Source organism: Symphalangus syndactylus, chromosome 23 (assembly GCF_028878055.3).
Source record: "Symphalangus syndactylus isolate Jambi chromosome 23, NHGRI_mSymSyn1-v2.1_pri, whole genome shotgun sequence".
Taxonomy (NCBI): Eukaryota; Metazoa; Chordata; class Mammalia; order Primates; family Hylobatidae; genus Symphalangus; species Symphalangus syndactylus.
This window is the reverse complement of record NC_072445.2, coordinates 36146544-36163198: the sequence shown is the minus strand read 5'-3', so window position 1 is coordinate 36163198 and position 16655 is coordinate 36146544. Positions and strand designations below refer to the sequence as shown.

General features: G+C 53.7%; 1 protein-coding gene across 2 annotated transcripts; it reads right to left on the bottom strand.

The window, feature by feature from the left end:
* Positions 1–228: 228 nt before the first annotated feature.
* On the bottom strand, positions 229–15015 carry TULP1 (TUB like protein 1). 2 transcript variants are annotated; one of them, XM_055264460.2, is made up of 15 exons: positions 14933–15015; positions 14766–14817; positions 14308–14398; positions 13801–13959; positions 13013–13162; positions 11951–12052; positions 11758–11874; positions 11334–11437; positions 8469–8474; positions 8198–8368; positions 7949–8061; positions 5970–6081; positions 5792–5890; positions 2272–2443; positions 229–753 (listed from the first exon to the last, which is right to left on the bottom strand). In XM_055264460.2, the coding sequence occupies exons 1-15, from the start codon at positions 14977–14979 to the stop codon at positions 620–622; spliced, it is 1629 nt and encodes a 542-aa protein (XP_055120435.2). In that variant the 5' UTR covers positions 14980–15015; the 3' UTR covers positions 229–619. The 2 variants fall into 2 exon arrangements, with proteins under 2 accessions (XP_055120435.2, XP_055120436.2); XM_055264461.2 differs by lacking the exon at positions 13801–13959.
* Between the last annotated feature and the right edge of the window lie 1640 nt (positions 15016–16655).

The following is a 16655-nucleotide window of genomic DNA, read 5'->3' as shown; positions in this document are numbered from 1 at the left end:
TGCGCGGCCGCCGAGTTTCGGTAGGACCCGCGACGGGCGCGGGGAGGGGACGCGGGAGCGCCCGGGGCCTGGGCGGGAGTGGGGCGGGGGTTGAGGCTTCCAGCCCGCGCCTCGGACGCCTCCTGCCGCCTCGTTCTCCGCACGCGCTGAGGAACCACCGCTCCGCTTGGCCAAGGACGCGGCTTTATTGGGGATGTGGGTGCCTGGCCCTCGTCCCCCATCATCTACCCTCTCCTCCTAGCCCGCCCCAGCTCCTCGGAGCCCTAGCGCAGTCCCGGGGAGAGGGGAGGTTAAAACAACACTGACTACTGCTCCCGGACAGGAAGTGACTGGGGCGCGGGGAGGAGGGGGGCACAGCGGCGCAGGCGAGCTCCAAGACCAGATGTGCGGCTCCAACTCCAGATGTTCTTCATCTCCGTCCTACCCGCCGTCCGGGCTCCTCCTGCCTCGGTCTGTGCCAGGCTGGGGAGCGGACAGAGGTCACCGAGAGGCAGTGAGGGGTCAGCCCCGACACAGGAGCAGTTTTCCACGGGGGCTTTGCTGGAGGGACCCTGCCAGCCTCCACTGAATCCTTTCCCCCACGCTTACGGGCTCTGGGGGCGCTGAGGGGCTACTGGGGTCACTCGCAGGCCAGCTTCCCGTCGAAACTGGAGAGGGCGATGGCGAAGGCCTGCAGGGCGCACAGCGGGTACCGGTAGTCTAGGGTGAAGGCGTCCTCCGCCACGCGGCCGAACTGCAGCACGATATAGTCGGCTATGGACACAAGACGGGGTGGGGGCGGCCCGAGACCTTCTTGGACCCCATCCTGGCAGACAGTGCCCTCAACCTTGGGGGCAGTCTCTCCCTTGCCTTGGGGCTCCAACCCTCAGCCACCATCTCAGTTACTCAACACCCATCCGTTCTTCCTATCTCACTCCACACCAGCACCACGTGGCTTTGCAGTTACACTATAATCTCCTGGGGGCAGGGACCTTGCCTCGTCTGCTGCTGCCACAGGCCATGCCTAGAGCCCGCACCTGATTAACTATAGGACCCTGTCAAATTTATCCAAGCCCAGAATTCTTCCTTCCCAACTTCTCTGTTGTTTCTGGCCACATTCTTTCCTCCTATGCCCAGCCACGAAGTCCCACCTTAGACCCCAGCTCCACCCCTTAACTAGCCCCTGGTCCCCTTCCTCAGCCTCACTGGGCACCTCTCCCTTCAATGATCCAGGTTCCCAGCCCCAACCTCAGCACCTCCCCCAGCATCCATAGGGACAGGAAGTTGCTAAAAATACCCCAAACTCAGGTAGACCAGGCTCCACCAGAAACGTGATCTGGAGAGCAGTCCCACAGCCACAGGACAGGTGGCACTGGGGGCACATCCCTAGGATGGAGTTGGGGCTCGCTCAATGTTGGTCCAATCCTGTGAACCCAGAGACCTGTGGGAGATACCCTTCCATCCCCAAACTTCCTCACCCTAGTGGGAAGGAAGCCTTTCCAACCAAGGCTTGTAACAGGGACACCTTGTTTCCCTGACTCTTCCAGGGTAGTCCTTCGACCTCACTTGAGAGAAGACACAGAATAGGCACTCAAAAATGCTTAATATTCCCTGCCCCTAAAAGGCAACCATCTTGAAGAGGTTAAGAGCATGGCCACTGGAGATCCAGACTGTCAGCTCTACCTCCTGCTAGTGATATGACCGTGGGCAAGTTGCTTAACCTCTCTGTACCTTAGTTTCCTGCCAAATAGGGATAATAATGGCACTCCTCACAGGGATGTTGAAGGGATTTAATGATTCAGTATCTGTAAAATCCTGAGAACAGTGCCTGGCACATGGTAAGCACTGTGTAAGTTTTGTGAAATAAATTTCGAGGGCCAGTGTAACTTCCTGAAGTTGCTGAGAGACTCTGGGCAAAGGGCTGCCCTCTCTGAGCCTCAGCACCCTCTTTGAACAAAGAGGAGTTGGGCTGTCAGTGGTTTTCAGACTCTAGGAGCTCAACCCTCCCTTCAACACAATCTCATCCAGAATGTCCTGGTATCTAACCCACTGCTCTGGCCAGTGCTGGAATGGGAACCTGGGGTGATGAGCCCCAAGACACCTGCTTAGAATATCTGAGGCTCCTGAGAGCACAGTGTCAGTGCCTATGGAGGAGAGAGTGACCTTGTGGGATGTCCCAGCTCTCGGGATAAAGGCTGGTGTGTGAGTGTGAGGGGGTGAGGGGAGCTTGAATGAGGGTCGGCGTCCTGGGGGTGGTGGAGAAGAGCCAGACCTGGGCCCTCAGGTACTCACGGTCATCAGCGTGGACAATCTGGAAGTTCTTGACTGAGGCCTGGGTGACCCGGCCTTGGAAGTTGAGGGTGTAGGAGCCGCTGTCATCGTTCCAGACAGGTGGCTTGTTGTGCAGTTCAATGAGGCTCTCCAGCGTCTTGTTCTGCCAGCGCACCAGCAGGCCGTCACTAGCCTGGGGTGCCCCAGGGGAGTAGACAGGGAGAGGACAGTTAGAGGTGGCTGAGATGGCTCAGGACTGACCGGAGAAGGGGCCTGGGCATGTGTGCGCAGGGGTGCGGCCTGGACATCTTCATCCATTAGGGTATCTGAGAATAGGCTTGGCATCTCTGGCATCCTTGTGGACAGGGTTCACATCTGTGAGAATGGGGCTTTGTCTCTGGGATGTCAAAGCAGAGGGCTGGAAAATGGCAAGGGGCATCTGGCACATAGGCACTCCATGCCATTGGTACCCAGGCGGTCTCAGGAGACAGACACACGCCAGTACCTAATGACAGGATGAGCCAATCTTGGACCTGCAAAGGGCACACAGTTGAGCTGGGGAAATGGATAGGTAAATTGCAGTTAAGAGAAAGTGTACTTGGAGGAGAGTTTCTGAAAGGAAGGAGCAGGGTCTGTATAATGTGCCCTTAAGATCTTTCTTTCCTGAGTTTCCTTGTTGCCTGCTCACATTCATGGATTAGAGTGAGTCCACTCAAGATCACCTCCAAGAAGCCTTCCTGACCCTCCATCTGATTGAGATGTCTCAGCTCTGAGCTTCCATGACACCTTGCTCTTACCATGCCTCCCACTGCACTGTGATTGGCAGAAGAGAGACCCAAAACAGCACCAGGCATTTCTTACTGGGCCCAAACAAGGGCAGGAGATGCTGCCTCTGGGGGATTTGTGTGTTTATTCCAGGCATGGGAGGGGCAACTGTGGGGCCTACAGGCTGAGTGAACCCTCAAGACTGAGCCTCCCATGACTGGTGCCCTGCAGAGCAGCCTGGGCCGTGACTTTCCAGCAGGGAAGGATGTGTGATCAGCTGATGGGGTATTATCTTTCATTGTAAATGAGTAAAATGACATCAGTCTCCTGTGAGGATGGGGCATGCGAGTCACCCAGAGTCTCTTAAATCCTGGACTCACTGGACCTGCAGTGCTAAAGCGCAGAGCACAGGACTGACACATCTCTCCAGAACATCTCTCCATCTTAAACTCACACAAACACACAAAACAACCTTTGCTTTTTAAGATACAAGTCATGCCAAGCACAGTGGCTCACGCATATAATCCCAACACTTTGAGAGGCCAAGACGAGAGGATCACTTCAGGAATTTAAGACCAGCCTGGGCAACAAAGTGAGACCCTGGCTATACAAAAAACTAGCCAGGTATGGTGGCATGTGCCTAGGGTCTCAGCTACATGAGAGGCTGAGGCAGGAAGCAGCACTGTTTGAAGCCAGGAGGTCGAGGCTACGGTAAGCCGTGATCATACCACTGTACTCTAGCCTGGGCTGGAGTGAGACCCAGAGTGAGACTCGGTCTCAAAAAAAAAAGGCTGGGCACAGTGGCTCAGGCCTGTAATCCTTGCACGTTGGGAGGCTGAGGCAGGTGGGTCACTTGAGGTCAGGAGTTCAAGACCAGCCTGGCCATCATGGCGAAACCCTGTCTCTACTGAAAATACAAAAATTAGCTGGATGTGGTGGTATGCACCTGTAATCCCAGCTACTCGGGAGGCTGAGGCAGGAGAATCTCTTGAACCTGGGAAGTAGAGGTTGCAGTGAGCTGCGATCATGCCATTGCACTCCAGCCTGGGTTACAGAGCGAGACTCCATCTCAAAACAAAAACAAAAACAAGTCATGTCACTCCTTTGCTCAAAACCCTGCTGTGGCTTCCCATTTCTCTCAGAGCAAAAATCAGTTTTACAGGCCCTGTCTACCCCTCACTTCTCTGACCTCCTCTCCCTCCAGCCACACTGGTCACCTGGTGGTTCCTCCAGCCCATCAGGCCCTCTCCTGCCACAGGCCCTTTGCACTGGCTCTTCCCACTGCCCAGGGTCTCTTCCCCCGGATATCTGTAGGCTCACTCCCTCACCTCATTGAGGTCTGCTTTGACAACCATATTTAATATTGAGACTTACACACTTGTCATCTCCCTTCCCCGTTTGACTTTTTTCTTTTTAAATTTTTATTTATTATTTATTTATTTATTTTGAGATGGAGTCTAGCTCTGTCACCCAGGCTGGAGTGCAGTGGCATGATCTTGGCTCACTGCAACCTCCGCCTCCGGGGTTCAAGTGATTCTCCTGCCTCAGCCTCCTGAGTAGCTGGGATTACAGGCGCCTGTCACCGTGCCCAGTTGATTTTTGTATTTTTAGTAGAGACGGGATTTTACCATGTTAGCCAGGCTGGTCTCAAACTCCTGACCTCGTGATCTGCCTGGCTTGGCGTCCCAAAATGCTGGGGTCACAAGTGTGAGCCACCATGGCCAGCAACATTTTTTTTATTTTTGAGACAGAGTCTCGCTCTGTTGCCCAGGCTGGAGTGCAGTGGCGCGATCTTGCCTCACTGCAACCTCTGCTTCCCGGGTTCAAGCAATACTCCCTGCGTCAGCCTCCTGAGTAAACAGGTGAGATTACAGGTGCCCGCTGCCACGCCCAGCTAATTTTTGTATTTTTAGTAGAGACGGGGTTTAGCCATGTTGGCCAGGCTGGTCTCGAACTCCTGACCTCAAGTGATCCGCCCACCTTGGCCTCCCAAAGTGCTGGGGTTACAGGTGTGAGCCACTGCACCTGGTCTGACGTTTTTCACCACAGCACTTACCACCTTCCAGTATGCTCCATAATTTACTTATTTATCACGATTATTGTCTACTGTCACTCTCCTCCCACTAGAATGCCAGCTTCAGGGGGGCAGATCTTTTTTTTTTTTTTTTTTTTTGAGACGGAGTCTCGCTCTGTCGCCCAGGCTGGAGTGCAGTGGCGCCATCTCAGCTTATTGCAAGCTCTGTCTCCCAGGTTCACGCCATTCTCCTGCTTCAGCCTCCCGAGTAGCTGGGACTATAGGCGCTTGCCACCACGCCCAGCTAATTTTTTTGTATTTTTAGTAGAGACGGGGTTTCACCATGTTAGCCAGGATGGTCTCGATCTCCTGACCTCCTGATCCGCCCATCTCATCCTCCCAAAGTGCTAGGATTACAGGCACGAGCCACCGCGCCCGGCCCAAGGGGGCAGATCTTTGTTTTGTCCACTGGTGTCTTCCAGGTGCCCAGGATAATACTTGGCACTCAATATGTGTGGTCAATGAAGATATGAATGGATGTAATATGTGAATTTGATGTAAGCTCCGAAAACAACCAAAAAGCCTATTATGGTTTTTCAGTGAATTCAATTACAAAAAGCCCAAGTCCATTCCCTAGGTAGCCAGAATGAATTTGTGTTGGAGGGTGATGAACGTGCTCAGGGAGTTGGCTATTTCCTAAGCTGAGCCCCGACTCCCGTTTCTCACATAGGGAGCAAGGGGCCAGGGAGGTGCGGGGCTCACATTTCGGGGCCGGATGGGGACCCTCTCGTTCTCCGCACTCATGCCAGGAATGATGACGGTCATGCGCCGGGGGCCACGGAAGCCCAGCACGTTGGTTTCCTGGGAAGGAAACAGATGCCTGTGAGGCCAGCCCCTGTAAGGGGAGCAGCCTGGCATGGGGGACAGGTGGAGTCCTCACATAGATCACAGCTGCCAGCTCCTGCCGAAGGCTTGCCACATTAGTGCTGTACCCACGCTGTGGGTTCTGCCCGTTGTCAAAGACCGTGAAGCGGTTCCCCAGAAGGTTGGACCTGCAAGCAGGGTAGAGCTTGGGGTGGGGCTGAGGGGATACTACATCCCTGCCCCAGGCCTCTTCCACATAGCCAAGTAGTTTAGAGAGCTTCCTACAAGGGTGGGGGTGTCTTAGGACTGAGCAATTCATGTCCCCTGCTCCAGGCTTCCCCCTATGCAGAGGTCTTTTAAATGCTGGCCCAACCCAGGGTATGGTGGCTCAAGCTTATAATCCTAGCACGTTAGGAGTCAGAGGAGGGAGGATTGCTTGAGTCCAGGAGTTGGAAATCAGCCTGGGCAACATGACAGGCAACCCTGTCTCTACAAAAAACACCCGTCCCCTGCCCCCCACCCGCCAAATTATCTAGGCACGGTGGCATGTGCCTGTAGTCCCAGCTACTCAGGAGGCTAAGGTGGGAGGATCACTTGAGCCTGGGAGGTCGAGGCTGCAGTGAGCCATGGCCATGATCACATCACTGCACTCCAGCGTGGGCGACAGAGTAAGACCTGGTCTCCAAAACAAAAACAAAGGGCTGAATCTACAAGGAGACTAGGCAATGTTAAAATCCCAACTCCATCTCTTACTATTACTAGCTGTGAGATCTTAGGCAAGGTATTTAAACTCTCTGAGCCCCAACTTCCCCATCTATAAAATGGGCTGAGTAACAGCATTTCCCTCATTTGGACAATAAGAGGATTGAATGGGTTAACCTTTGGAAGTGACTTTTTTTTCTTTATTTTTCTGAGACAGAGTCTCACTCTGTCGCCCAGGCTGGAGTGCAGTGGCGTGATCTCTGCTCACTGCAAGCTCCGCCTCCTGGGTTCACACCATTCTTCTGCCTCAGCCTCCCGAGTAGCTGGGACTACAGGGCCTGCCACCACGCTGGGCTAACTTTTTTTGTATTTTTAGTAGAGACGGGGTTTCACTGTGTTAGCCAGGACGGTCTTGATCTGACCTTGTGATCCGCCCGCCTCGGCCTCCCAAAGTGCTGGGATTACAGGTGTGAGCCACTGCGCCTGGCCTGGAAGTGACTTAGAATTACATCTGACACATAAATAGGCCTTATAAAAGTTTTGTTAAATACATACATTTATTTATTCATTTATTTTTGAGACAGGGTCTTGGTCTGTCGCCCAGGCTGGAAGTGCAGTGGCATGATCCCAGCTCACTGCAACCTCCCCCTCTTGGGTTCAAGAGATTCTCCCACCTCAGCCTCCCAGGTAGCTGGGACTCCAGGTGCATGCCACCACACCTGGCTAATTTTTGTATTTTTAGTAGAGACGGGGTTTCACCATGTTGGCCAGGCTGAGCTCGGACTCCTGACCTCAGGTGATCCACCCACCTCGGCCTCCCAAAATGCTGGGATTACAGGCATGAGCCACTGTGCCCGGCCTAAATATATACATTTAAGAAATAAGGCCTGACTCAGGCATCCCCTTCCTTCAGCTCTCAGATTTGTGGTGAGGATTAGATGAGATGTATGGGAAGACAGCAAAGGATAGTGCTCATTCACTTGATCAGTAAATACTTGTTGAGTAGCGAATATGTGTTCAGTGCTAGGAATTCAGCCCTAAACAAGGCAGGCACAGTGCCTGCCCTCGTGGAACTTATGCCCCGCTCCAAGTGAGGCCCTGGGCTGGCAGCAGTGTGGGCATCGCCTGGGTGCTCATTAAAAATGTAGACTCCCGGGCCCATCCCACACACTCAACCATTTTAACAAGCTCCCCAAATGTTCTATGTACATCAAAGTGAGAGGCCCTAGGCTAGGGGACGTTTCCAGGGTGCCCAATGTGGTGGGTGCTCTGCCAGGCACAGCAGGACAGAGATGACTGGCTATGGCCTTTTGCTGACCCAAGCCCCCCCAGCCCCAGGAAGCCCAGCCCCACCTCAGCTTCCCGATGAAATTCTCCCCTCCTCGGGACAGATTGGTAGGGTCGCTGGAGATGAGGTAATTGGCTGTCTTGCTCCGTTTTCGTTTCCTGCCAGCCAAGAGGAACACCTGGGGAAAAGGGGAGACAGGTGAGAGGGTGGGAAGGGATGGAGGTGAGCTGCGGGGAGAAAGCAGGCCCGTTTGTCCCATGGCCCCCATCCCGGACCCCGCCACACTCCCTCCTCTGCTGCCTCTCCCCACCCACCTTCTTCTCCGTGTCCAGGTGCAGGAAGTAGGAGGGATACATGCCTCGATCCATGCCCTTCTTGTCCCGGGTCAGCCGGCAGCGCACCGTGCGGCCCTGGGGGGCAGGCCTGAGCACAAACTCCCGGGGTTCGTCCACCTCCACGGGGGGAGACAGGGCCCTCTCCTCCTTCTGGGTGGGGGCAGAGGGTACATCAGCCCCAGAGCACCAGCTGCCCCGCCCCCAGCAGGTCCCAGTGCTGAGACACGGGCAGCCCGGCAGGACAACTCACCGCTTTCTGTGTGCGGAGAGAAGAGAGAGGCTGGCTAGAGCAGGGGCCGCATCCCTGGAGGCTGGGAAGCCACTATCCCTCATGCTCCCTGGCAGCCCAGCACGGCCAAGTTAGGAGGCTCTGGGGAGCTCTGTGATTTATTTTTATTCTGCTTAGCTTGTGGATAGGAGCACACACTCTGGAGCCAGACTGTCTAGGTTCAAATCCTAGTTTCACTACTAACTGTCTTAACGGTTAAGTTTCACCGCACTGTAACTCAGTTTTCTCATCTGAGAAGTAGGTATAGTAGGGGTGGATACCTGGGACAGACCTTACCTATGTATTTAACAAACGCTTGCATAAATTCTATCAGAGTGCCATAGTTTCAAGTACTTTCGAAATATTTACTCATTTCATCCTCTTATCATCCCACTGCGGTAGTCATCCCCATTGTATAGATGAAGAAGCTGAGGCTTAGAGAAGTTAAGTCACTTGCCCAAGTTCACATAACTAGTAAGAGGTGGGGCTGGGGCATGAGTTCTGTCAAGTCTCCTATGAGGTCCAGAGCCTTTAGAAAGACCTTTCCTCCTCTGCACACTGTCTCAGGCAGTGAAGTTGGGCTAACAGAATGGACTGCTGTGTTCTAAGCACTGTGGAAGTGTTAGCTGCCACTCTTATTGTTATCACATATGAATACCATAGTTAAGATGATATTCATTATCATGAGATGGCACCCAATGATCCTTGTCTCCTGGTATTTGTGCCTTTGTGTAATCTCCTCCCACTGCAAACCAGGGCTGGTCCCTGTGACCAGTAGAATATATGGGTTAGGTCATAAAAGATACTGTGGCTTCTATATGGCTCTCTGTCTCTTGGACTTTGGGAGAAGTTGGCTGCCATGCCATAAGAACACTCAAGCAAAAAAAAAAAAAAAAAAAAAAGAACACTCAAGCAGCCTCCAGGAGAGGTCCCTGTAGGAAGGAACTGAGATCTCCAGCTAACACCCACCACAGTGAACTATTCTAGAAGTGGATCCTTCATTTCCAGTGAAGGCTTCAGAGTGACCGTAGCCCCAGCTGACATTTTGACTGCAACTTCCTCTGAGACCCTGAGCCGGAACTACTCTGCTAAGCCACTCCTAGATTTCTGGCTCTCAGAAATTGAGTAAGAAAGTAAATGTTGTTTTAAGATACTCAGTTTGGGGTGATTTGTTACATAGCAATGCATAGTTAATACATGAATGAATATGTAAGCTCACTTTGCTCATTGAGAAACTCCTAAGAACAATTTGGTGACATAAAGCCCTAGGGTGGCCTGGTGACCCCACAACAGCCCCTTCTGTTCTCACATACCTGGTGCCCTTTGTCCTCATGTTCTATCCCTCACAGGAAGGGAGCCAAGAGTCTATGCCCAACTTTTCCAACAGGGGCAAGCATGGACTGCCAGCCTGGGTGTGTGCATTTGAGGGTTCAATGCTATTTGGGAGCCACGAAGAATCCCTGATATGCTGTGGTTGGCCGTTTTTTAAAATTTATTTTTTATTTTTTTGAGACGGAGTCTCGCTCTTGTTGCCCAGGCTGGAATGCAGTGGCGTGATCTCGGCTCGCTGCAACCTCCACCTCCTGGGTTCAAGTGATTCTCCTGCCTCAGCCTCCTAAGTAGCTGGGACTATAGGTGCGCATCACCATGCCCTGATAATTTTTGTATTTTTAGTAGAGATGGGGTTTCACCATCGAACTCCTGACTTCAAGTGACCCATCTGCCTCCTCCTCCCAAAGTGCTGGGATTACAGGTGTGAGCCACTTTGCCTGGCCATGGCCTTTTTTGTTGAGCACATGTTTGCAGTGTGTTTGAGGGAGGCTGATGTAGAGCAGTGAACCCTCAGCTCAGGGACAAGTGATCACCTGTTCTCTACTCTAGGATGTTCCAGAAGAAACTTGGGAAACAAAAGGCTACGTACGAAACACGATGTGGAGAAAGCCAGAACTTATTCAAACACTTCAGCAGCTGCGAATTTTAAGAGCCTACTGTACTGAAGGCTGTTCTGCAGTTACATTCCCCGCTGGGAGACAGTAAACTGGCCTTTCAGTTTGTATATCAACATCTGGTGATCTTGGTTAATGTGAATCAGTCCCCCTAGACCTGACCACTCCTGCACAAACTAATAAACCTACAAAGCTAAAATCCAGGCCCTGTCCTCGTGGTGATCTCCCCACTGGGGGAAACCTGTTCCTTGAAGACTTTTGTTACTTTCTCTCAGTTGGACCTCCCTCTCCTGCTTACTCCAGCTTTTGTGTGTTGGTGTCTGAGTCCTGTTTGGGAGCAGGGGCAATATTCAAAATATTTAACAACCTGTTCACCATGGAGATGCCTACTGGTAAGCTTGGAGGAGAAACCGGGAGGCCCCTGATGGGCAGTGTTAACCCTTTCGTTGCTGGAGTGTTTAGTTGCTGGGAGGTTGGGAGGTCCTGGGTAAGGTGAGCGAAAGCGCCTGCTGAGCTCAGGGCAGTAGGGTGGAAACATTTTAACAACCGGAGTCAGTCCTCATCTGCCTCTGCCTGTGTGCTCCTCCTCCCCGGCACAGAAAACATGGTGGGGGCATGGGGGCATCTCTGGCTGTCTGATGGTTACGCTCCAGAGGTGAGGCCTCAGAGAGCCCAGATGACATAAGGCCCTTGCATGGCCAGTCCTAGCCTGGTGACCCCACAAACGCCTCCTCTGTTTGCACAAACCTGGTTTCCTTTGTCCTTATATCCTGTCACAAGAGGGGGAGCCAAGGTTCTAACCTCAAGTGGCTCCAAGCCCCCACCCTCTAGGCTCCCAAGTCCAGGCCCCTGCCTCTGCTCCCTGAAGGGACCTCAGCCCCCTGCCCTTCTGGGCCCCAACCTTTTTGCCTTTTCCTTTGGCTTTGCCCTTTTGATTGCTGTTTTTTGTCACCGTAGCTGCCTCCTCCTCCTCTTCTTCCTCCTTCCTCCCGCCTTTGGGAGTGCCTGAGCATGGAGGGGGAAGCAAGGCTGTGAACTCCTCACCCTGGTTTGCAAAGTGCTTCCAACACCCATGTCTCACTTGGATGCTCCCCACAACCACAAGAGAGTCAACCCCATGTTATTATTAGAGCCCAGAAAGGCTAAGACACCTGCCTGAGACCACACAGCTAGACGTTGTCCAACTCTAGACCCCGCAAGTTGTCTGACTCTAGACCCCGCAAACTCCTTACCTAGCACTGTCCCGTGTGATGTAAGGACCCTCCAGCTCCCCGCCCCCAGGACCACCTCAAGATGTCACCACACCAGAAGCCCTTGCCATCCACCTTTCTTCTTCAAGGCTTTCTTGTCAGGACTGCCTTCCCCAACCAGAAACATGGCTGCTGGGCTCTTCCTCGCACTGGCTGGGCTCCCTGAGGGGTCCTTGTCGGCCTCCCCAGACCCTGCAGGTGTGGATGTGAAAGCGTCACAACCCCCACCGCAGCTAGAGTCCCCTGCTCCTCCCTGGGCTGGGCTCACCTTTCTTCTTGGTCTTTCTCATCTTGGTCCCCTCCCCTGCTGGGGCTTCCTTATTCCTAACACGCAGAGGTTTCGGTGGGGGGTCAGGGCTTCCCAGGTCTCCTGGAAATGGAAGATGGGGGTCAGGCAAAGAAGGTGTCTACTGGGGCTGAAGGCTGCCTTCCAACCCTCTTGTCCTCCCTGTAGTCCCCAGGGAGGCTGAAAGCTTGACAGGGGCCCACAGACTGCCTTCTTTTTCTTTTTCTTTTCTTTCTTTCTTTTTTTTTTTTTTTTTTTTGAGACAGTCTCGCTGTTGCCCAGGCTGGAATGCAGTGGCAGGATTTCGGCTCACTGCAACCTCCACCTCCCGGGTTCAAGTGATTCTTGTGCCTCAGCCGCCCAAGTAGCTGGGATTACAGGCGTGCGCCACCACCCCTGGCTAATTTTTGTATTGACTTTTGCTCATCTTGGTTTTTCTTTCCCTGAGGCTAAAAAAGCTCTGGACAAAGACCAGGAGCTTAACAAGCAGTTCCCGAATGAATGAACACCAGGCCTTCTAACCAAGCCTCTGAATCCTGCCTTTTGTCCCGTGTCCTCCAGGAAACCTTCTCTGGTCACCACTACAGAGTGTGCTATCCCTGCCTCAGAGGCCCAAGGTCCTAGCTCTAGGCCAGGCTGCTGGTCCCTATCAGGTAAGGTGCCTAGGCCAGGACGCCATCACAGGATTGATTCATTGATTTCTTTTTACTGTAATCAGTTTGATACTTTTATAAAAATGATAACAATTTCCATTGAGTTAAAACAAACACTAAACAAAAATCACAAAGAAAACTAGAATTCTCTGTCCTTCTCTGCCTCACAGAGCTCAAGGGGCAGGGGCAGTGGGGCCAGGGGTGGGGGCCTATATTGGTCTATGTCCTTAAGGACCATCGTGGGGAGAAATCATCAGAGGAAAAACCCTCTGGTCACAGCACTGGGTTCATTTTGAGACCTCAATCACTGTGTCTCAGTGAGACGCCAAGCCCTCCAAGGACAGGGCTGTTCTGCTTCCCTGTGAGCTCTCTCAGCCCCCTCAGCACCCACCCCTTGGGCCCTGGGCCTTGGCCCTCCTCTCCTTCAGGTCTGCGGAGCTCTTCTCTCTCAGGGGCTTCTTGGGAGGCAGAAGGATTTTCTCTTTCTTTTCCTCTGCCTCCTCTTCCTCGTCATCCTCGTCCTCCTCTTCCTCCTCCTCCTCTGTAGGTAGAAACTCTTCATAATGGGGGTCTGAGCCGGGCCCTCCTTATCTCGGGAGCCTAGTCCCTCCAGACTGCTGGGAAGTGGTGCATGGGCACCAGGAGGGAGCCTGCCCTTCTGAAACAAGAACCGGAGACCTGGCACCTTCCCAGAAGAATGAGGGTGACTGGCAGCCTTCAGGGTCTGCAAGTCAGGGGAGTGGCTGGGGTCGTAGGAATCCCGTCCTGGGGAAATGCCCTCCCTCTCTCTTCCTGAGACCCTCCTCTCCTTACACGCTCCCCTTCCCTCTTGTTTCTCCTTCTCCCTGCGTCCACTGTGCTTCTCCCTGACCTTGTCTGTTTCTGACCTTGAGTCAGACCCATCTGGGCTACTTCTGGCTCCTAACTGCTGTTTAAGGCAAAAACCCTTAACGGCTCTATGACTCAGTTTCTCCAACTGTACAGTGGTGGTTGGGGGGAACAAAGCACCCTCTCATAGTTGGTGCTTAGCACAATATCTGGCTCAAAGACAAGGCCAGAAAAGTGGGGGCTGTTTGACTACAGTTGTTTTCTGCCTCTCTGGGGCGTTCCCGTCCAGCCAGCCCCTTCTCTCCTTAGCTCCACCGCCCCCTCGCCCGCGTCCCTGGGGCCCTCTCTCACCGTCCTCCACGTCTGGGGCACGGGCTACCAGAAAGGTTTCCCGGGGGTCGCGCTTCTTGGCCTCGGGGTCCCTGAGGAACCTGGCGTAGACCGTCTGCGGCGCCTGGGCCTGGGCTGGGTCTGGGGAAGGCTCCTCCCGCGGCCTCCCCCTCCGCCCAGCTGAGCCGAGATGCGGAGTTCAGACAGGGTCCCATCCGCGGGTCCGCGAGGCAGCGCCTCTACCCCGCTACCCCCAAACCTGGGCGCGCCCCCTCGGGCTCCTCACCCTAGGGATCTCCCCTGCGCTGTTTCCACTCTCAACACTTCTCCCCGACTTCCATTCAGCTTCCCACCCCCTTCTACACCAACCCCAACCCCAACCCCAATCCCTGCCCACTCATTACTCCCCGCCCCCTCCCACTCCCCCCCTTCCGTTCCAGGGCTCGGCGACACCCGCGCCGGCCCTCAAGCCCCTCCCTTCCGCAGCCCACACCCTGGGGGTCCACCCGGGCTCTGCACCCCGCCCACCTCCGGGCTTCCGGGGCTTGGATCCCGTGGGGCAGGGGGATTCGGGGGCCTCCGTCCTCTTCTTCCTTAGCCTCTGTGCCGGGGCGGGTCGCTGCGGAACGGGGGTCAAGAGGAGGGCGAGGAAGGAAAGGGGGGCTCTGAGGCCTGCCCATCCCCCTCTAATCCCTTGAGCCGCCAGAAATAACCGCAGATTATCCGGGGGAACTGCAGCCCCCTTCTTGGAGTGAGGCAGGATGACCCCTTCCATGCATCGTGGCCATATCCAATGCTCCAAAGTCCCAATTCCTTCCCTGGGAACCCCAAGCCCCCAAACAGCCCTTTCTCCCCCCAAATCTCCAGACATGCAACCCCCAGACCCTGCTAAGGGGGACCTGTCCCACCCCTAGACCCCCTATCCTGCGTGGGTTTACGCACAGTGGGGACATCTTTCTGCTACCTTCCCAAGTGGGGTGGCATACCTGTTTGGGGCGCCGCGGGGCTTCCAGGCTCAGGCTTTCTTCTTCATGCCCACTGAGGGTAGCAAAGGGATCAGCCTGTCTCCCTTCCCCTTCCCTCCCCATTCCACGCAGCCCCTCCATCTAGGCCCCCCAGGGTTCAGGTACCACGAGATGGGGGCCTTCCAGACCTGTCAGAGGCCCACACCTCTCGGAGGGTTTCATTCTGCAGAGGCATGGTGCCTTTGCCTATCGCACCCCTTTCTCTGCAGGTATAGGAGCCTCCCTCCCGACTCCTGCTAATCCTGGCTCAACTTCACTCCCCCTCCCCCTGCTCAAGGAGTGGAGGCCTGGCCGCGCTGTGGGAGGTGCTACAGCCCACGACCCTCCCCTGCTAGGCCCAGGCCACTGGGGGAAGAATCTCAACTCCAGTTCTTCTCAGATCCCCAGCAGCCTGCAGGATGGCCACCAGCTCCACCTGCCCCCAGAAGCCCCCAGAAGCTTGGGGTGAGAGGGGCGGATTAGTCATTTGTCAATGGGATGTGGAAGAAAACATTAGACTGGATCTTGTATTTATCTTTATTTCTCACAAAAAATAAGAACTAGAGCCAGGTGCGGTAGTTTACGCCTGTAATCCCAGCACTTTGGAAGGCTGAGACAGGCGGATCATTTGAGGTCATGAGTTCGAGGCCAGCCTGGCCAGCACAGTGAAACCCAGTCTCTACTAAAAATTCAAAAATTAGCCGGGTGCGGTGGCTCACCCCTGTAATCCCAGCACTTTGGGAGGCTGAGGCAGACAGATCACAAGGTCAGGAGATTGAGACTATCCTGGCTAACACGGTGAAACCTCATCTCTACTAAAAACGCAAAAATTAGCCGGGCGTGGTGGCAGGCACCTGCAGTCCCAGCTACTCAGGAGGCTGAGGCAGGAGAATGGCATGTACCCGGGAGGCGGAGCTTGCAGTGAGTGGAGATCATGCCACTGCACTCCAGCCTGGGCAACAAAGCGAGACTCTGTCTCAAAAAAAAAAAAAAAAAATTAAAAATTAGCTGGGCATTGTGGTGGGCACCTGTAGTTCCAGCTACTGGGGAGGCTGAGGCAGGAGAATCACTTGAACCTGGGAGGTGGAGATTGCAGTGAGCCGAGATCTTGCCAATGCATCCCAGCCTGGGCAAAAAGAGCAAGACTACGTCTCAGGAAAAAAAAAAAAAAAAAAAAAAAGAATATGTCTGTACTGGAGGTATATCCTTAACTTTTTTTCTTTTTTCCCTGATAGGGGACATGCTTTTGTGGTTTTGTTTTGTTTTGTTTTAGACAGAATTTTGCTCTTGTCACCCAGTCTGGAGTGCAGTGGCATGATCCTGGCTAATTATAGTAAATCCATATCAAATGGACCTTTCTAAAATACTACTTCTTCGGTTGCCACCTTTGTTCAAAAACATTCATTGGCTCCCTACTGCCTAAGGATTAAGTTTATATGTGTTGGGTTGACATTCAAGGCTCTCCCTGATCTGGCCCCAGTCTGCCTTTCTAACCACAGAGTTACCCCAAGCCATACTCTTCAGCCAGCCACATAGGCTTCCTTACTGCGTTTACACTTCTGTCCTCCATGGCTTTGCTCAGGCTGTTCCCTCCCGGAATGCCCTCCCTATTCCGTGAAACCTATCCAACTCTAAACAGCCCTCAAGTCGCCACTTCGGAGAGGCCTCAGTCCTCACTTGGCTCTGACCATACAATAATAATAGCATTTATTGTCCACCTACTGTGGCTTGCTCCCATTCTAACTCCACCCTCACAATAATATTTATGAGACAGACATTAACACCCTGATATTAGGGCAAGGAGCAGTGGCTTATGCCTGTAATCCCAGTACTTTGGGAGGATCACTTGAGCCCAGGAGTTCAAGACCAGGC

Excerpts from the sequence above, each read along its gene's own strand:
- TULP1 (XM_055264460.2), bottom strand. The coding sequence starts at position 14,979 with ATGCCTCTGCAGAATGAAACCCTCCGAGAGGTGTGGGCCTCTGACAG. Across the intron at positions 11,438-11,757 it reads GAAAGCCTTGAAGAAGAAAG|GCACTCCCAAAGGCGGGAGG; the intron begins GTGGATGGCAAG and ends CTCCATGCTCAG. Across the intron at positions 2,444-5,791 it reads TCCCCATCCGGCCCCGAAAT|GCTAGTGACGGCCTGCTGGT; the intron begins GTGAGCCCCGCA and ends GGGGCACCCCAG.